This window comes from Dromaius novaehollandiae, chromosome 14 (genome assembly GCF_036370855.1).
Source record: "Dromaius novaehollandiae isolate bDroNov1 chromosome 14, bDroNov1.hap1, whole genome shotgun sequence".
NCBI classification, from domain to species: domain Eukaryota; kingdom Metazoa; phylum Chordata; class Aves; order Casuariiformes; family Dromaiidae; genus Dromaius; species Dromaius novaehollandiae.
Genome location: NC_088111.1, coordinates 5,530,473 through 5,551,358, shown reverse-complemented (window position 1 = coordinate 5,551,358; position 20,886 = coordinate 5,530,473). Strand labels below are relative to the sequence as shown.

Below are 20,886 nucleotides of genomic sequence, written 5' to 3'. Positions count from 1 at the left end.
CTTTCGTTATGCATGTGGCTTTGTCATGGACCACTGCGAGGGAAGAAATACTGGCTCTCTTGGAGAACAGGAGCAACAACAGCACATTAAGGATTCAGACAGTGGAATGATACTAGGAGGGCTTTGTTCGCAGAGCCTGGGGGAAATGGAAGGAATGATTTGACACACACACAAAACGAACAAAACAGAAAAAGGTTTTGAAACAGAATGAAATAGATCTTAGTGCTTGTGTTTGTGTTTCCCTTAGGGAAGTTGTTTTAAAACTTACTCCTTTCTGACTTTAAATGCAAAGATAAAAGGAGAAGCTGCACACAGATCTAACAGGCAGTGAAACAACTCTTTCGGACAGGCCACCATCACCAGCCAGGATCTTTCAACAAATTAAAAATCCTACTGAGGAGCTTAAAACGTATGGCAGATAAGTATCTGTGGTTTTGGGCACATGCTGTTACGACCAGTCAAGGCAAACAGAAGAGCAGCAGGGCTCAAGGGAAGCCAAAAGGCTGGAACAAGACAACCAGTCCTGACTGAAAAGCTGCTAGATTGGTTCTTGTTACTTCTAGAAAATGGCTTCTTGTGATGGGAGAATTTCCACTCTGCGTTTGAAATGCAAGACAAGTTCAACATTTGAGCATTACTCAGTGCTAAGCATTCAAGCTGCTCTCAGGTGTGGACTCCGAGTTAAGGCAGCCGTGAGTTCGGCTTGCCTTTGCAAGGCACAGGCCTCTAACCATCACAACGTGCACCAGAAGCCTTTCCAAGGTTGATACTGCTCCTTGAGTCTGCAGCACAGCAAAACTGATTAATTTTAACCCCTGGCAGGAGGGAATGGGGTGAGGGGTGCAGAGGGAAGGAATGTGAAGAAATAAAAGGCTCTGGCCTGGGATAAACAGTGCAGGGATGAAGGGAGTGGTCTGGAGTGGAGAAAGGGTTGAGCAAGAAGGACCTTTTTTTCAGTACCTGTTCCATTTGCGGGCGCTGTTACCAGTATGTCCGTGCACTGTCCGAGGGCTTAAGCTGCCAGCTCATATGGCTGCTACTGTCCATGGCAGCCAAATACAACTGTGATGACGCAAGAAAGAGAGAGAAAAAGAGAGTGCAGCCTCAACGTGCATGAAAAACACAGTGCAAGCAAGTGAAACGCTGTGGTGTGTGTCAGTGACGAGGTGGGCTCTACAACCCTAAGGGAACAGCCCTGAGGCAAGAAGGAGAAAACAGAAGGAATGAGAGAAGGGGAAAAAAAACAAACAAACAAAAAGCCAGGAAAAGTAACAGACATACAATGCAGCAGGATCATCACGTCTCAGTTTTCACCATCTGTTCTCAGAAATAAAGCTGTATGGAATAGATCAGCTCTGTCTTTGCCCTATTCGGATAGCTATCCCATCTCCCCCTCCCCAAGAGGGATATACACGTGAGCATCTGTATTCTCTTTTCATCTCTCTCCCTCCACAGATAATTTGCTAAGATCAGGTCCTGCAAGTTCTTCCACCTCAGAATGGCCTCAGCTACCTACTGTGGAGAACTGGATACAAAAATCCCAGAAAAGCCTCTCTCCCTGCTGCCTGCTAATGTGGCAGGACAATAGACGTTTTCCTTCTCCCAACCGCCCACCTGTGATCAGTATTTCTCTCTAGAAAACTCACTTATCCTACAGCCTGATCCTTGCTTTGTCTAGGGAGAAGCTCCCGCTGTCTACGTGGGAGCAGCGATATAATCTCCTCCCCCAGCTCCTACACTTCCTTGCAGCCCATACTGATGGCTGCCAAGTCAAGTTCCTCTGAAAAACCTCTCATCTTTATCTCCTCTCAGAAACCAGTAAGGCACCAGGACTCAGATCCTCCCTCAGGGTCATTAATGCAGACAGTTGCCAATACAGCAGGGAACCTCTCGGTAAGTAAAGCCCCTGCGGAAAGGAGCGTGCTTTTTCTGAAGCAGATGAGCTGCAGGGAAAGGGAAGGCAGGACCTTGACCCAGGCACTGAACGAGCGTATGCCTCGGCAGTGCCAGAAGGACGGTGCCCTTCCTAAAACAAGAAACGCCAGCAGTAAAGCAAGCGTTTGCCACACTGTACTGTGTGCAAAGTGTCAGCTCTTCTCCCGAAGACCATATCACTGCTGAGAGCAGATAATGCTACCAGAGCTTGTGTTCAGAACAGCAGGGATCAGGAAAAACTCTCCATTTCTAAGAAGGTTGCAAGAGGTCTGGCCAAACACAAAGACAAGGATCAACTCTCTGGTTCGTCACTTTGCTCTAAGGTGGGATGAACTGGTCATTCTGAAGTGAAAAAATGAATGTGATGTTCCCCCCTCTCCACCACAATTCCTACTCTTTCATCCTCCAATCTCCTCTTCCTCCCCTCATAATAAACTAGAACAGAGCACCACACAGTATATTTTCTCTACCTATACCCAAAGACTGGCTGCTTATTAAACATACTACTACTCATCTTCTGGATTCACACCACCAAGTCAGTCAGCACTGCGATGGCATGTTCTCCAAGGTCTGGTGTAAGTAAGGTTTACAGGATCCAGTGAAGGAGGACAAGACTCATCTAGTCCTTACACATACATGAAGGCAAGCCTCTATTTTATCCAGCATATAGAAAGGGCTACCAGGCCACTCCAAATACCAAAACCTTCCATGAAAGATTTTTTTTCCTCCATAGGAAATTAAATACAAAAATAGATTCTAAAGAAAGTAAAAGTGCTGTGAAAAAAAGATTAAAAAATAAATCTCAAAAAAAAAAAAAAGAAAAAACAAGTTTCATCTTATTATCTCTGTAGGGCAGATTAAGGAGAGAGGTTCAGCAATAACTCTGAATTTACTGTTTTAAGAAGTTTCTTTTTAAACTTGAGGAACCAATGTCACAGATAGCAAGTTACTGCATGCAAGTGAATCATCTTGCTGAAGTCACCCACCAAGATACTCATGCAATTCAGTGGTGGCAGGACTGGGCCCATATGATTATTAATGTCAATAAATTTAGGTTTATCATTTTTAGAACGATGCCCAAAGTAGCATACTGGAGTTCTATTCTCCATGGCAGGTGAGAAATGGGCTGTCTATTGAAGTTGCTGCCATTTATGGGCCAGATCCTGTTTGGCTGCACAATCAGCTCCCTTCAGAGTATACCGGCGTGGTAAACGTGTATTCCCCAAAGTTGCTGAAGCAGAGAGGAGCAGCGAAGAGAGACTTACTGAGGGAGGTGGGGACTCACGGCCAATGAGCGGGGTATTCTCGCAGCGGGGGTTCTGGAAATTTGCATTCTGGCTCCTAGGAAAGGAAGACACACATGGTAACAGGGGTATGTGCCACACTTCTCTGGGGAAGGTCTCCGACAGTGACATGGGACAGAGCACACGCACCCTCAGATCTACTACATCAGTTCAGTCTCCCTCCAGGCCAGGTGGGTTCCCTTTTTCAGTTAAGGGCACAAAGCTAGTATTTCTTTTTTCCTCAGATTAAGTACTGTCTTTACACTCTCACTCTGAAGGGCCCATGTTGGATCATATCAAGTGATTTAAAAAAAAAAGGTTCGTGTGAAATCTGACTCCCTGCAGAGGCAGAACTGCCAAGCTGCAGAAAAGGAGATAAAATAAGGACAAAGTCTAAGAGGAAGAAAAAAAATGATGCGCCAGCCCAAAAGAGACGGGCCTTGAACACAGTCGAAGAGTGATCAGGGTGAAGCACTTCTGGAGAAAGCTCCGAAGGTCCCAGCTGAACTATGTAGCTCCATATTCCAACAAATGTCAGAGCTGACCCCAAATACCATGAAAGGACTCAGCCTGCAGGTTTTGTCGTGGCTGTCAGTCTCTCACGAGGCTTAAAATTCTCTGGCAAACCTGCTCTATCTGAAGAATCAAGTCTTCTGAAAATCAGAATCATTGTGTAATTAGTAGCCTGGACAACACTTTACCTCTTCTTCTCTGTAGACAGATTTCTAAATCCTGCAGTACAAAGCAGTTCGTATTTTTGAGTAAGCTGCCCAATACAACCCTTTCTACTGCAGCACTTCGAAGCAATTCTATTGTCCCAGCAGATGGCAATAGGAAAAAATGCCTTCTGACACTTCAAACAGAATCCTTTATCACTTCTGCTGCTTGGTCAGAAGTACCACCCTTGCAGCAAGTTTTCTTAGCTGCAATAAAATCAGAATGAAGCAACCCAGGCAAGCTGCAATATGGCCTTCTTCTTGGGATACTCACATGTACTCTGTGACGGGAGCATTGCTGACTGTGTGTGCTGCTGCTGGAATGCTGGTCTCACTGCCATAACTACTCCCACAGCTATAGAGGCTGGGCATGTGCACTCTGTAAAGATTATCGTGTGTTTGTCTATTCCCTTGAGCGGTTGATTCTTCTTCCCCATCATCATCTGAGCTTCTGCAAGAAGGAAAAAAAGTTCCTCCTAGAACCCTGCAATTACCACACAAGTGGGGTTTACAGGAAACCATGGTAATCCTAGGAACCTCCCAATCATCTTCCACACCTCCACATTTATACCCATTCGGGATGCCTCAGTGTGGCAGTGTCAAACACAGCCTACATCACAGTGACTCAGACCTCCCACAGGCACCATCTGGATTTTTAGACTGCAAGATCCCCTATGGTCCCCCTACGCTCTTCTAGGGGCTCAGCAGACAGCACAGTTCTGCAACTGCCTAGTCACACAACCAAAGGATGGGGACATGTCCTAAAATAAACAGCTTTTTTTTTTTTTTTTTTTTTTTTAAATATGTAAAGGAGGTGGTGGGGAGATAGTGCCATGCATCCTACAGAAAGCTCAAAAGCTTTCCCTCAAAGCTGCAATCTGTGCCCTTCCATTTCTTGCAGCAATGTCCAAAGGGCTTTTAAGACCACAGTCTTTTCACTGCTGTAGACCTCTCCAAACTCCCATGATTGTTACACAGGGCATACTTCAGCTTATGACAAAATGATTGAAATCAATGCATAGTCTAAATTTCAACATTTGTGTGTAGAGGCTTTCCTCTCTCAAAAATGCCAGGCTTTAAATCAATCCTAATGCAGAACAGTGCTGTTTGCCTGCTGGTTCCTTCCACTCTTCCCATATATTCTCTTGTCCCTACTATGTAATGCACACTTATTTTATCTCCCTAATTATGGAGCACCAATATTTGAAATATATATTAGTGATGCTGGGAAAGATAGTAAAGTGCTTCATAGGAAACACTTGGTTGCTTGGGGGGGGCGGGCAGGGAGAACAGAGAGACACAGCAGGGACACAGCTGTAACATCTTGACCATCACCTGCAGTTTCTGTACCACAAGGTGGCACTGAAGATTTATTCAGGGAATTACAGCTGGCACGGTCTCTTACAGGCAAGAAAATATTATATCCTCCACCTCCCTGAGGGAGGCAAAGGAAGAAATGGTGCTCCAGAGAACGCAAGGGGGAATTTCTCAGCTCGCAGCAGCAGCCTGAGCCTGCTGGGGTTGGCAGGGAGAGCAGGAGTCCACGTGGAAGGGAGCACAAGAGAGAAATCACTCTATAAACCTTCCTTCTTCAAACGGGGAGACTACCCTTCTCTTCTTGATAATGCCTCTGCCTGTGGAAGAGGTAAGGAAACCAGCCATTTTCTTAAGTGCTGTTTTGATGCATTTCCAAAGGCCTCCTCTGCGGGCAAAGCAGACCTAGCGGGCCCAGGCTTCCTGCTATTGTTCAGCAGATTCCATTTTACTTTCCACCTTGAGCCTGGGCTTAAGACTACAAAAATTACATTTAGGATCACAGAAGAGCATTTGCTGCAAAGTCTACCGTTCTTCTACAGGAACAGAAAGCTCAATGAAGCTATGTTGTAGCAGCCTGTGGTGCAGCAGCCAGTCAGCGATGCCCTGGGAAGGTTCGCTCAAGGCTTACTGATCAGCCTGGTTACCACCACTAATACTAGTTCCAAACAACTCTGTAGTTATGCGATCACCACAAATTAGCATGTTTCATGCCATTGCAAACCAGACCATTCCCAGCTCATATTAGCTACACAAGCCAGTTGCCCCAGTGTGAGCAAAGCCAAGAATGGCAAGACTGAACTACTACTCGTTCCAAACCTCTTCCCCATACTAGAAAAAATGCCTCATAAAACAATGCAGGAGAGTAGGTATTTTACAGAGACAGCACATAGTTCAACCATTACCTCTCTCTACAGCTACAATTATTCATCTCTAACTTGACTCATAGTCCTACAGTGTACTGAATACTCTGCACGCATAATTCCAGTACAATAAGGTTCAGATGTAAAAATCAACCACAGCCAGAGTAAAAGCCAGCATTTTCTTTTCTGTTGGACCTGTGCTTAAAGACCCTCATCCCTCATACTCCTGGGAGCATATGGGGAAAGAGCTCCAGATGCTCACGGGCACGAATCCAATAGCCAGTCTTCATTAGGGAAGAGCTCTACAACACAACAGGATCTAACCCCTCTCTATACCTCTTTTGCTGCCAAGTGTGTGGAACGCTGCACACAATGGAACTGAACATGAGGGCTGTGACAAAGGAGAAGAGAACCAGGTAGATGAGGCCTTCCACTCCATCATAGCAAAAGCCTGTCAGAGCCTGGACGTAATCCTGGGGAGAGAAATAACCAGAGTTTCCTGATCACTAGACGGTTAACATTGATCTCTAATTCAAGAGTCCTTCCCCCAGACGATGTCTGAAGGAGCTTAAGACTTCATAGTCCCTTTTCCAGAGCACGTGCCTATTTTATGTCAGGGACCTCAAGTGTGTTTTCATAAGCTGACCCAACCCTTATTTCCCCTCACAAAGCCCAGCTCAGATACAGAGATGGGAATATTTCCAACCCCACACAATAAGAAGGCAGGGGGGAAAGCCAAGATAAGCCTATCTACCCAACTAAATATATCACATTTTTCATTAAGCTGCTCAGCTCCTTCACTGTGTCCCATTGCCCAAGAACACAAGCATGGACTCTTCATATCTCTGTCTTCAAAGATATAGCTAGGACAACAGTTAGGCCATGCTATACTGCAGCTTTACATGGGAAAGGCAACAAGCCCAGGGCTATGAAAACAAATTAAAGATCCCTGAAACCTTAGTGGTGCAGCCTGTAGATGCATAGAGGCATGTTATCCAGTTTCCTGCACTGATCTTTTAATACTAAAACACATAGCTAACTTGATCCAAATTCCCATTCTCCTTTCTTCCAGAGAAAGTCAGTAAAGCTGTTGTAAACTGCTATGGCACACCAGAGATTTGAATCTTCAAAATAATCAGTATGCTAGAGGCTCTACATCCCCTTCGTTCTTTCTTAGCTGGAGCCCAGTTACCAAGTACTCACCAAATGCAGACTCCGACAGTCTACTAGAGCTGTCAGTTGCTGCAAGTTGATCTCTGTTGAATTTAAAACCTCCTGGATCCGAGTAAGATACTCCTGTAAGCAACAAGCTAGAGATTATTGCAAGGAAAGGGCTCTGCAGGAGCTGATTTTGGGCTTTGCGCAGGGTAAGCAAGGCAGAAAGTACAGAGAGAGCAAGACTGAGGTGAATTACCTTGGAGGTGGGGTGCTCTCTGCTTGCTGACCTCATGAGTTCCATAACATCATCTTGCATTTCCACCAGAGCCTTGTGACTTCCCGACAGCTTCTACTCAACACAAAACACACAACGTTTCAGTCCTAAGCAGCAATGCAGGCCACATGCACCAACAGAATTCCTGGGAAATAAGACTTAAATCCTGCTCCCAAATATTAAAGCATCATCTGTATGAATGGTACAACCAAGGATGTCTCAACTCTGGAGACAAACTGACATGAGCCAGGTGTTCAGTTCCAATACAGTTAGGTTTGACTTTAATCAGCTGGGAAAAGTAGAGACAGAAAGGACAGAGGGGGAAAAAAAAAGGCAAAAAAGAGCTGGGGCCCGTTCAAGGGTTCCAGGACAGAGTGGGAGGAGAAAGAAGAGATGCAAAGTATTCATGTTCCCACCACAGAGCACAGTTGAATTTTTCTACCAAACCAAGTATATGAGAAGGAGTTAAAGTTGTTTATATGAGGGTGCAGCCCTTACATCCCACTAAAACATCCATGGGAGTTTCATGTGCAATAGCATGCCAGCCTGTATACCGAACAACCAGAAATGCAACTGATGACAATGGTGCATCATACCACAGATTGAAGTGTTTTCCCCCTACCCTTTAAAAGAGAACACGACATGATTCAAAAAAATATCCTCAATATAAATTGTGAAGCAGCTGGTGTCTACCGAATGGTGGGTGGTGTGGGTTCATTCTGGCCTCTGATACACATGGCAAAAGGTTTGGGATGGGCCCAGGTGCTGTTCCTCAGCCCCCACACAGAAGAATAATGACTCACATTTATACTTCAGGATACAAAACCTTAAACATCCGAGGGATTTAAGAGGCGTATGTGAGAATCACTCGCTCCCCCACAGAGGTGGCTGCATTTGGGGAGTGGAATGTTGCCACTGTTTAACCCCAAAGAACCTGCAAGAGATTCAAAGCAGGCAGTATGTAGTTTCCCACCCTGGCTTTGACCATGGGTGTGCTGGCTCTACATCTCTGCTTTTAGAAGAGTGCCATGTAAACAGGAGATACCATGAAAAAAGCCATCATCCTCACCACATCACACACAGGCCCCTCTTGAAGCAGCACATCCTCACCCAGAGCTATGCAGGTAGTCAAAGGTGGAAAAAACCCTGCTCACTGAATCACAGTGCCACCTTTTGCACAGCTCAAAAGTACCTACCAAACCTTTACCAACACATGGAGTGCTCCCTGAAGTTAATACCTTGCAGCTTGCTGTGCAGTGGCATTAAGTGTTTAACCCATCCCCTTTGAGGGGCTGGATGCAGGAGAGGGTGGGGGGAGCTAGGACGCTTACCTGTTGGAAAGGGTTGGGGTATCCAGCGCTGCAGGTAATGTAATAGCGGAGAGTATCTACCAAAACAAAAGAAAAGACAGTCATGCCAGGTATGATGTTGTTCCAGCTTTGCACCTTCTTATGGTTGTCACAAGGGAGGTGTTAAGTTCTGAAAGCAATACACAAAATGAGAATGCAATATAAATGGAATCATTTCCCTCTCTCCACATAGGATTACAGAGCATGGTTCACGTTAGAAAAAGGGATGTAAGCTACCTTTGAGGATAAAACAAAGGTTGTTTTCTTTTTCTCTAATAGCGAAATGAATGGTACTGTTCCACTTACACAGTTAGGTGAGTCATCAACAAAAAAAAAACAAACAAAAAAAACACCCCAAAAAGCTGTCTTTAGAAGCCAACACTACTCACAGTATAACAACGAGACAAGATCTTATGCTGGGAGAAGTCCAGCTGGAGATTTAATCTCTGCAGTTTCTGTGTGTTAGAATACCATTCTATGGTCTCTGTAAGCAACCAGAGGTACCCACTGCTGCCTGGGGTACCCAGCAAAGAGACATCTTGAGCCTGTTCCGTCCCCCACCTAGCTCACTACGCAGCCACAAAATACTAGCACAGGAGAGGTAGTGGCATGAACCTTTTACAGTGATGTAGATACAGGCTGCTATCAAAAACACCTGTGGAAGCACATCATTGGGCCAAAGGAGCTGCAAATGCCCTATCCTCCCACTACACAGTGTTGAATGTACTGCTCCCTAGATATACAAGATCACAGGTTTAAAACAAACAAACACAACTTCACAATCAGAGTTTATTCTCAAATTATCTCAAAATTATGCTCAAAAGAGAGACTGGTTTTAGAGTTCTGCAGAAGAACATAAGGAATCACTCTTAATTCGAGAAAGTCAGCTTTCAGTAAGATAATTTTCTAAAAATGGTATCACTTTGAAAGCAAACAACAACATGGAATCTGCTGGGGGAAAGAAATGAAAAGTAGAACAGATTCTTGTCCTTCTGTTTTTTGAGCAAGTCTGCTTTTTGTCTGACATCACTTGCATGTAATTAGACTTTAACTGGAAGGCTTGAATTAGACTAATTATAATAGTCTGTGTAATTTATTTCACATCTTTCTTTTGACTTAGGCAAAAATAAGGGTATTTCCTGCATTGATCAGGGATGAAAGCTCTTACTATATATTAGCGTACTAGCAACACATTATCCTGTTCAAGGGACCTCAGATCATTTACTTCTAATATCCCATGAGCCTTAATACTTAGCAGCTCTACTAGTAATCACAGTACACCGAAGACTTAGTTGTAAAAGCTGCATCCCCAGCCGCTTCCGGATAAGCGAGACAGTGAAACTGCTCTGCTCGCAGCATCACCTGTTCTCAGGCTTGAAAACACACTTCCACTTCTCTGCATTCAGGGGGTATAAAATCAGCCTGGTGCCCTCATGAGCCCTCAGCAACCCCACACCTGCTGGATGGAGGAAGTCAGCACACGCAAATTCAAAATATCAAGACTTTCCCCTGTTGTTCTCAATAAGGCTGTAGAGGGAGAGAGTTCTGTGAAAGGCTTAGTCGTCCCAACACCTTCAGAGTCATTCTCAAACATTTACAGTTCCCTTTCATATTAATTTTGCTGAGCTGACACACTTCTATAAAGGGTGAAGTTCACTCAGTAGAGACAACAATGGCCCCAAAACATACACATGCTATGCCTTCCCCCCCCCAACACCTTTTTCCATCCTTTTTAATCTTCTCTCTGCCACTTTCAGGAATGCATGGTCCATGTTACAAAGGTGGTCTAAACAGCCCCAACTCAGAAATCAAGAAAACGCACAACCACAAGCAGGACTGTTAAGAAAGCAGACCTGACTGCACTCCGATTCTGCCGCACTTCCCATAAATATTGCATGCACCTTTCGGCAAGCCTGCACGCTGGAGACCAAGTGGTACAACACAGACCGTCAGCTCCTGCACGCCGCCAATGCAACCTGACAGCTGTTATTTATAATTCATTAGCCTACTTTGGGGCAGCTTCTGCCAGCTGCTCCATCTCCCCCACCCCACTGAATCTTCCTCCGGGATGACTTATGTCTCCCCCTCAGCCAAGCCTCTAAACAGCAATTGGCAAAATCTGGGCAGATAGGAGAGCAGCAAAAACTGCTTTGTGGGCCTCACTTTGAGCAGACCACACAAACTACTGTGCACGGTTACTGAGCCAAGGAAAGGATTGCTCCTCTCAGGCCCATAAATCATGCAAAATGGCTATGGAAAAATGGGTTAAAGAACCCCTGCACTGAGAGAAGGGCATAGTAACAGCACTCCATAGCATCACACACAGTGACCTAAAGGGGCTTTGGTGTTGTCATTTATTTATTTTAAACCAATGGGCCACTAAAAATTCCTAAAAAAAAAAAATCCCACAGTAGTATTAAGTTTATATCACCTTTACAGTGCATTAAGTTGCATGATATACTGCTAACATGTGGCTTCAGAAACTTCTTTTCAGGGCCTTCTGGGTCATCCCTGGTGGGCAGGCTACAGACGAGAATTCCCAATATCATCATATTTTGCAACTTGTGGGCCCAGTATCAAAGAGTGCCTGGTTACAAGCGAAGTAAAAAGCAGTACGGTGAAGTAAGTGTTTCCCTTGCTCCGTGCTCCGGGAAGGTAACGTCAGCACGGCCGGACTGGGGGAGCAGTGGCATTACAGCTGACAGGTGACACACTCCATACATAAAATGTGCTTTCTAAAATGGCAAAGCCAGCAGGATTAGCTTTACCCTGCACTGAACAGTGTGCGGATAGCTGTGGCAATTTAAAACTAATGCTGCAATAGGCAATGAAGCTCTCTTAAAGTTAACCCATGCCACAAAGCCTGTAAGTTAGTGAAGCATGACCCCAGCCTCCGTACCACCAGGCAGGGAAGGAGAAGAGAGCAGCAGGCACTGTAACCCTGGCTGGCTTTAAACCTGGCAAAGGGCTGTCCTCTGCAAGAGAAAATCTCACATTTCTGTCCAGAAAACAGCTGTACTAATCCTCATTTGCACACCACTGACAGCTCTAGCCACTCTCTAGAATTACTCTTCTGATGCATTTTCCTCTTAAGGAAAATTCCTGAAGGCTGGATCTAATTTCCGAAACTGGCCTGCAGGAGATGCAGTCTGCAGGAGAGGGTTGGGTAGGGTCACAGCACAGCTGCCTGTGCCTGCTGGTGCCAGCAGCAGTCCCCCTGACCCACTCTCCCAGCGCACAGGCAGTGGGCGAGCAGAAGGCAAGGAAGGGAACCATCCAAAATGCTTTATTTTTGCAAAGTCTGTTTTTCCTAGAAAGGAAAGTAGAACAGCCTACCCGAGTTAGCTTCAGCTGCTAGAATCCCCTTGTTGCTTCTGCAACCATGGAGACTTACTATTCATTTCCTAAAGCTCAGCAGAACGCAAAACTGGCATTACATGTGCCAAAAGGCAGCAAGGAGGTCTGTAGGGTAAAGAGCAAGCACGAAAACGGTTTACAAATAAGATCCTAGTTAAAAATTAAAAAATAAAATCCCCACATCTTCAACAGCTTTTCCCAGCCATTCTTCATCTCTACCTGAGCGCTAAGCGGCTTCCATTTCGGATATTACACCCAGAAGAGACTGTCTCCCTGAGTTTGGGTACTGGAGAAAGTTGAAGGGTATCACCTGTGATGTCAAAGGAGGGAGGCTCTGGACCAGCTTATTCTTCTTGCCCGACAGAACATGCAGTTTGTATTTCTCTCATACACATCACTCTTGTACTGGTGAAATCAGGCCAGTCATCACGCGCCTCCGGCACAGAGCTACCAGCCAGCCCGAGTGCCACCCGGCCAAAGCTTTCTGCTAATCAGCAGTTCAACGAAACCACACAGGGAAAGGCAGCTTCTGAATGCCACCATCAGCTCAGCAGCACCCGAGGGCGCTTCTTTGGAGAAGCTCTTTCCGGTGGTGCCCATTCAGCCCACGCAGTAACAGCAAAAACAGCACCTCCCTGGAGGGGGTTTCATCCTGACCTTACTTCTGGAGAGGAAAGTGAGGGCATCAGTCCTCAGGCTCCTTCCCCTCTGGGCTGCTAAGATGAGAAGGAATCAGCGAGAGGCCAGTTAGGAGGCCGGCCGCAACAAGAACGCTTGCTGCTTTATCTGAGGAGCTAAACTGCAGCATCCAGCCCGACAAACTTGGCTGGAGTGGAGGTAAAGGGCTCCATTACCCATCCCCTGAGGTTCGCAGTTCCTTCAGACGAACCGCATGTCCATTCACCACGCAGACTTTCGGTAAGAGAATCTGGAGGAAGCTCTTCCTGATGTTTAGACAGATTGTGCCTTTTTGTTTAATTTTATTGAATAAGTCATTTGATAATAACATAACATCAATGAAAAAGAATGAGACTTGAAGATGGCCTCCTGCTTTGAAAATAAACATCTTGGCTGCACCAAGCCTTTTTACTAGCAGCAGGAGCTGATTATACAGTCACTGTTCAACTCCATTGGCTTTATCTCAATTAATGAATACTGGGCGAGTTAGACACATATATCAGCCTCTTCTGGAAAATGATTTAAGTCACTCCTTCTCCAGGAAATCTGCATTAAGGCTTTCTGCCTCCTCCACCCCACCCCCCTTTCTTTTTAATGCAGCACATTTTTATCTGCAAAAAAAGGACATCTCTCCAGCTAAAAACATGGCAACAATGATGCACTTAATCGGATTATTCTCAGCTCCATTAGTTCTATGCAGAACTCTAAACAGCAATTAATACACAAAAAAAGGAATATTAATATATTTGTTGTCCAGTATCCAAGGAAAATACGCTGTTATTTTTCTGAGAAACCTACTGTAAAAAGCAAAATAGACCAAAAAAATCCCCAAAAACAAAAAACACAATGCAGATGTGCAAACCTGGATCACTCAGTCCTAGTCTGAATGCCAGAGTGTAGGGCTGGGAATATTATAACACAATGTATTTAAAAACAATAACAAAATATTGACTAATGGGAAAAGCTGAACCAACACTGAAGCCTATGGTTACTTTATGTTTAAGATTAAGGACATAAGAGCTGTTACAACAAGTAAGAATAAAAGGCAGCATCTAGCCCTGTATCCCATACCCTGGCACTGGTCAAAAGCAGACACCTAGGAAAGACTAAAAGCGCTCTCCCCACCGTATTTTCAGCTCACAAGGTAAATGTGCTGTCTATCCATATAATTCCCAATTCTTCTTCCATTGACTTTAAGTCTCCCCCCTTCAACCCACACAAAAACTTTCAGACAAGGAGCTTCAGAGCTCAGCTACCTGCTGGAAAGACCATCATCTCCTCTGGGGTGAGCTAGCTTTATTTGATGTCCCCTTCTTTGCCTTTGTTTCCTAAGACAGCAACTACCAATTCCTATCCACTTTTCTCCTTGCCACTCATGATTCTATAGATTGGATCCTCTCTTAGTTATCTCCTTCCCAAAATGAAAAGTCCATGGTCTGATACACTCTGGTGAAACTAGCTGGAGCAATTTTAAAGCGTTTGTCTCATTTTTCTACACTGCCATTTATGTTCAAGGGCAACACCCAAAGGGCAGAGGCAGCAAAACAAAACATGAAGAGTCTGTGCACCAGAACTGGAGACCTTGAAACAGGACAGCTTCCTTCAGGAGGACAGTAATGGCTCTTGCTCTCAGTTGTCTGCCTTGCCTCTTGCAAGACTTCTGCTCTTGTTGTATAGATGGCTCAGCTGATCACAAAGCAGCTGCTGCAATTTACAGCCAAGCATAATAAGGGATACCAACGCTTATTTCAGGCTTTCAAGGATGCTTTTAAGGAGCCATTATTGGGATTCAAGTGTCATGGAACAATTCCACGCTGAAGTCCTCACGTCATGATTTTCCTTCCTGCTCAGGTGCACAGACACTTCCAACGATGGGGACCAAGAGCCATTTCCGTAGCTTCCTGACCATAAGCTATGACACAGCAATGAAAATCCACAGGGGAACACAGAACATTTGACCATCTCCCAGCCAGCTGCCTAGTATGACAGCAGGCTCAGAAATTAGTTTAATTTCCTTTTTTTAAAAAGGAAGGCACTCATGAAAGCTAAATGGGCACCTAACAGCATGGAGCTGATACACCAGCAGCCCATGGAGGAAGCCACCCTTCCAGGTCAAGCCTGTGGCACCTGCTCTTCCTCCTCTTCAGCATTTCACTTTGACCCATTCACTGTCATTTCCGGAGCCCCAACAACTGTTACAGCTGGCAGTGGTGCCAGAACAGAGTCTTAACTCACTAAGAGGAGCTGACCATCCTTGCCGGGGGAAGCAGGAGGAAGGAGAGGAATGTCAGGCCTACAGTCACCACTAGCCTCCTACCAAGCAATACTAATCATGGAAAAAACTGCAGGACCTAAGCAGTCAAGGCAAATGAAACAGGGAAGTTATATAAAAGGGTGGGGGTTTTCAGTTTCTCAGGGACAACCTAGTTGTTACCAAACATGCTCCAGAGCTGTCTGGGGCTATCAAGTTATTACAGCACACAGCTGGTGGTAGCGTCAAGCAGGTATTTCCCCTTGGCCTCCCTGGCCTATTCGCCACCTCCAACAGTGGCGAGACTAGCTGGTACCTGAAGCCACATCTTAGTCATCTTCACAGCCACAAGAGGATTCTCATCCTGTGCAGTGTTAAATACAAATAGTCTTCCCTTACTGCATTTCTTTGCTACAAAGACTTCTCTGTATGGAGCTGCCCAGCTCTCCCCTCTCCTTCCCAAGAAACCAATAAATAAGGCATTTTTTGCCAAGAATAAGCTGTAGGGTGGTAGAATCAACCCGTATACACTCTCTTACACTACATTCTGCCTCCAGACATAAATATCTCTCATTGCTTCCAACCCCTGCATCATCAGCCATAGCTACATACCTAATTCCCTATCAGTTACACAGTCATAAGCAGCGTTTGGCTATGTGCAGGCGATGCACTGTATCCTCTGAATTTAAGGCAAAGATTTTCAGATGACAGCAAATAAGAACCAGAGAAACGTAAATGGCTACTCTTATAAACCAGTGCCACTGCTTATTTGTGTTCTTTTATACACAGAACTAGAGAGGGAATATCAATTGGGGGAGAGAGAGTGGGGGGGGGGGGGAAGTTTACTTTGTCAGCAAAGCAGAAAAGAAAAAAAAAGAAAGAAAAGAAAAAAAAACCCTTTCCTGTTTAGCACTTACAGTTATCTCTGCTAGTGGGCAAATGCCTAGCCACATTTCTATTACTGAGACAGTTCTGGATACCAGCTTTGCCCCTGAGGGCCACACTGGAGGCACCTCTCATCTCACCAACCATTTCAGTCTAAATGAGGAGTGACAAACCCCAAATCCGTCAGTGCTTCGGTTGGGTGCCACAGTGATGAAGGCACATTGCTTTAAAGGGAAAAGCATAAACAAAGGAGTCCAAATACTGCATATATAATAGAAAAGGAAAGCCATACTTCTCTCTGCTGCTGTTTCAGTTCATTTACTCTCTAAATTAATTTTAAAAATACTCCTTTTTATAGCCACCATAGGGAAAATATTTTATATATACATATATATATATATGGTAACAGATATAAGAATAAATGTATTAGTTTCCAAGAATATAGACCCAAGAGAATGTTTTAAAAAAGACAAGTCAAACTGCACACTGCTATTGCCACAATTTTGTCACGTAGAGAGCAGTAACAAGATCAAGAATGCTACATTTAAGGAAAAATAATCCAGGGATTTCTGTTGTTCCATCTTATCAGTTATTTCCACCTGAGGGCGAGACAGAAGACAGACTCAGAAAGCTCTTTGACAAAACATACACGTATGTACTTCTGACCACAGTAGAAATGCTTCTTTGGAAAGAACTTTCTCGGGAAGAAGGCTTGCCAGAGCTTCGCACGCATCTGCTTTTCGCAGAGTTTCTGGGTTCCAAACACAGCCTCGAATTCTCAGTCACTCCATGCTCCTACGCGCCGGCTGGAGCCACAGCACCCCATGCCTAAGCCAGTCCCAAGGCAGCACTTACCAGTACTAAGCACTCCATTGTCTTCAATCACTTTGGAGACATAGGCATCAGGGTTAATACAGAAGTCACTGGAGCCCTAGGTAGATGCAAGACAAAAGGGAAAAGGAACATCAAAGAACACCATTATCAAAGAGTAGTGGAGCCAGGTTAACATCAGGGGACCCTCTACTCCAGGGGCACTTCAGAGGCTAAAGTCTCTCAGCATCATCCCACTAGAATTGCTTTACACAGCCACAGCAGTGCTGGAACACTAGCTAGCGAACCATCCTACAGAGGAAGAGCTGTGAACATTTCCTAGATGCAACTTATCAGACAGCTACTTAGAACAAGACACTATAAAACAGGCACAGCGTAACATGCACCAATAGCTACTTATTCTTGTCTCTGATAAACTTGCAGGAAAGGGTGAGCTGGATTTGGATAAGAGCCACTTACCACAGCAACAGCCAACTCCAAACCCAAGGATCCCCAGCTGACAATCAGGGCAAACACCCCAAGCAAGCACACCCTGTAGAAAACAGACAGATGGCAGATGTAGAGGCTCTAATTCAAGCATCCAGATGCTCCGACAAAATTTATTATTTGCAGTTCAAAGCGATGACCAAAACCAAGAAATTATCAACCACTGTATCTTCAGATTAACCATCCCGCTTTAAGTGCCATGGACAACAGCATCTAGAAAAGCTTATGCCCAGTTTTTGGTTCCCACATTATCTGGCATTGCAGTGGTAGTGGGAGGAAGAAGAGGGTGGAAGGAAAGTCTTCAGTCTGCTCCTAGAAGAGCATCAGAAAGAAGCCAAAGGTGCAAAGACACAGGGGTGGCTCTAGGGAAGGCAGACCGGCAGAGGGCTTACTACAGTTCTATCACTTCCACTATTCTTGTTCTGGTCTTTACCTTTTAAGTCCAATGTCATTCAAAGAAAAATATTCCATATCCAAAGAAAACCATACTGATTGAAAACTGGGCAAATACCTAATGTTTCTATAATAAATGAGGTTGTCAGGATGTAACCACTGCATGGCTACAGAAGGTGGGAGGAAATAGTCTGTATTAGGACACCTGAGTTCATTTCCAAGCTGTAGGTATCTCAACAGCACCTAAGCACCACATAGCCCAGGGAGAGAGACAGGCATCTGTAGGCAAACAGTTCAGAGCAATAGTTTAAATATCTACTACAGCCATGTGAGTGCATCTCTAAAAGGCAGGGTTTTTTTCTCTGCACACACTTAAAATTTCATTCCGACATCTGGACCTCATTACTGGCAGAAATAGTGGGAAATGTCTGCTATTAAGCCAAGACAGTCACACAAGGCACAGACAACAGAGCAGAGGTCTCAGTGACATTCGGCTAGCACGCACCAGTGGGAAAAGCCTTTGCACTTCCCCAGCCAGCCCATTAGCTCTTCACCCTCACCCCAGCATGAGTGCTGGAGATATTTAGGCAAAAGTGCTCCTCAAATCCTTCAGGTGCGGGAATACAGACTAATGAGCAATATCATTGTATGCATCCCTACCTTCAGAGCAGAGGGTTGCACTATCACGGATGCCTTTCAATTCAGACTTTGAAACACAGGTAGGTTTCTTCCCCCTTCCAACCCCCCAAAGAAAACGTAATAAAAACCTATTTATAACTGAGATATTCTTAATTCAAACCTACTGCAAGCATCTCAGTGAGGAAGGGACACGTCTATACATGCCTTCCACTACATTAGCGTCTTACTGCAGACTAGAGTTTTACAAAAATCAATAAATAAATAAAATCTGTGGGTCTACATTAAAAAACAAGATCTATCCCTCAGTTTATCAACTTATTTTAACTCTGAGGAGTCTCTATTCTGTGAATGGATCTGTGGTTCATCTTGCAGAATTCATGGAAGTTCAAACTGAGCTCTGTGTAGCACCCCGGAATAAGATGGCTAAAGACTTCACTAAGCTTTTTCCGAATGGATGCAAAAGTTATCAGTCATGGACCAGCAAGGTTCTGTGGTTTTGTGACATAAGGACATCACGGCTTGGTGCCTTCAGCTGAGCATAGTAATGAGCTCAATACGACACAGTTGTTGTTTTACTTTAAATGAAGATGACTGGGTCAGTAACCAACTGCTCGGCTACAAGATGTAAAACTGGCATTTCACCATCTTGCTTGGCTGTGATACACTTGGTTCTTTATTCCATGTGCTTCCTTTGGGGAATGCCTTAATTTGAACCTCTGACTAACAGGGAATGAGATTCTAATTTAAACTCTGGGCTTACCATCTGTGCATTCACTTGGACTTTTGTCTTTACAACCTGCCAGGTATGAAGTCATCCGGCAAATAACAAGTCTGAATATACGTTCTGATTACTAACAGCATCACCATATACCAGGATAAACTCTGGCCATGCCAGTTGTGAAACTGTTATGTTTATGATACAGGTGGTCTTTCCAAATATGCCAAGCTAAACCAAGCTACAAAATAAAGAGAGGAATAATTTTTCTTGTAATGGGACCTGAGCATAGCAGCATTTGCAGTACTTTTTAAGAAATAGATGTGAATTAATATTGCATTACCATGGCAACAAGACTCCTCCTCAAAACTGTACAAACCATTGCTTGTTCTCAGTTTAACATCTCCTCAGGTGTGACAGCCAAAGGTAAACAAGAGCAGATCGTGACACAGAACGCATGCTACCAGGTTGTGTAACCACATGCAGTGCTTATCATCCATTAACCCCTCTCTTCACAACTTTTAAAGAAATAAAGGGAGATTTTTAAAGCCTGTTAATTTAAGGGAAATATTCACAGCAAGTGTCTCCCAACTGCTTCCCAGGCAAGCTAAGGCTACCAATGCTACCCAGAGGAAGGCAGACTCTGCCCTGATGAGTTCCTTGTCTTCAATGCTAAAGCAAAGGACACCAGTACCATTGAGCGTTACAGCTCAAGCACCTTTCTGTGAACACATATCAGATGTAGCTCTAACCCTACCAAAGAGCTATGCTCTATAAGTTGTCTCTGAATTAAGAAGTAAGTTTAAGCTGTTCAGTCTCAGAAGTCCATGAAATCATCTGACAACATTCCAGAGGACTGAACTAGCAGGCATTCACATTCCTGCTGGCCTTTCTTGTGCACTAGGCCTGGACCAGGACTTACCCCATAAGAATGGCCCTGGAGTTTCTTATAAGCCCAAAGAGCACCAGCAAACATATCAGAACATGGAACAGGAGCAGGCCCAGGTATCCCAGCCACCTGCAGCAAATGAAAAAAACATAGTCTGAAAAGGAAAACTGGTGTATAAAAGGCACAGGTTTAGTAGCTAGAGTGACTCTTGGGAAAAACAGCCTTTCCCTTCTTCAAGTAAAAGCCATCACTAATGATTAACCTACAGAGAGCTATGAATATTTGCTGGCTCTGGAGTCCAGACAGGTAAGAGCATTCACACAACATAACCAGCACATGCCGTTGTTCAGAAAAGAGATTACCGATCTTATTCTAACGTAAAGGTATATGCAGCCTGGACACCACTAGGGAGAGAAGTTTAACTTCTTGAACTTCCTAGACATTTGTTAGAAAACATCCATCCACAAATGTAAAATAACTGAAGCATTTTTATTGGTGGAATACACTCAGTGCAATCTTCTATTGAATAAGTTCAATAAAAAGGAATGTTAGGGAGGGGTGTTAACACAAGGAAGCAAGTTCAGAATCCTGCTCTATGTAGTTAACAAATATGCCATACAAACTGCAATGCACCATATAACATTAGGACACTAGAGGAGCTATCTCCATGGGGGGTTTTCTCCAAGTCAGAGAACACAAACCATAGACTTTGAAGACTGAGACTAAGTTTCCCTTCAGCTGGTGATGAACATAGTAAGAAAGGTTGTTGCCATGTATGTTCATTTAAACTGAATGCAGTTTTGTGGTAAGAAATGAATCAGTTGGGTGGGCCAAGTGCACCCACAGTAATGAAAGAAGCCTTTGGCTCAG

The 20,886-nt window shown here is 44.5% G+C and overlaps 1 protein-coding gene across 3 annotated transcripts in view; it reads right to left on the bottom strand.

Annotated features, from left to right (window-relative positions):
* TTYH3 (tweety family member 3) overlaps nt 1-20,886 on the bottom strand; it is an 82,529-nt gene that overhangs the window by 10,170 nt on the left and 51,473 nt on the right. Inside the window, exons 5-14 of one of the 3 annotated variants that reach the window (XM_026116198.2) lie at nt 20,050-20,145; nt 17,354-17,426; nt 16,919-16,994; nt 8,875-8,930; nt 7,526-7,618; nt 7,315-7,407; nt 6,448-6,584; nt 4,209-4,385; nt 3,201-3,276; nt 961-1,062 (exon numbers count right to left, since the gene is read on the bottom strand). In XM_026116198.2, the coding sequence (XP_025971983.2) occupies nt 982-1,062; nt 3,201-3,276; nt 4,209-4,385; nt 6,448-6,584; nt 7,315-7,407; nt 7,526-7,618; nt 8,875-8,930; nt 16,919-16,994; nt 17,354-17,426; nt 20,050-20,145 (958 nt within the window). In that variant the 3' untranslated portion in view covers nt 961-981. The remainder of the gene's footprint in view (nt 1-960; nt 1,063-3,200; nt 3,277-4,208; nt 4,386-6,447; nt 6,585-7,314; nt 7,408-7,525; nt 7,619-8,874; nt 8,931-16,918; nt 16,995-17,353; nt 17,427-20,049; nt 20,146-20,886) is intronic. The other 2 variants (XM_064520175.1, XM_064520176.1) reach the window with 2 other exon arrangements.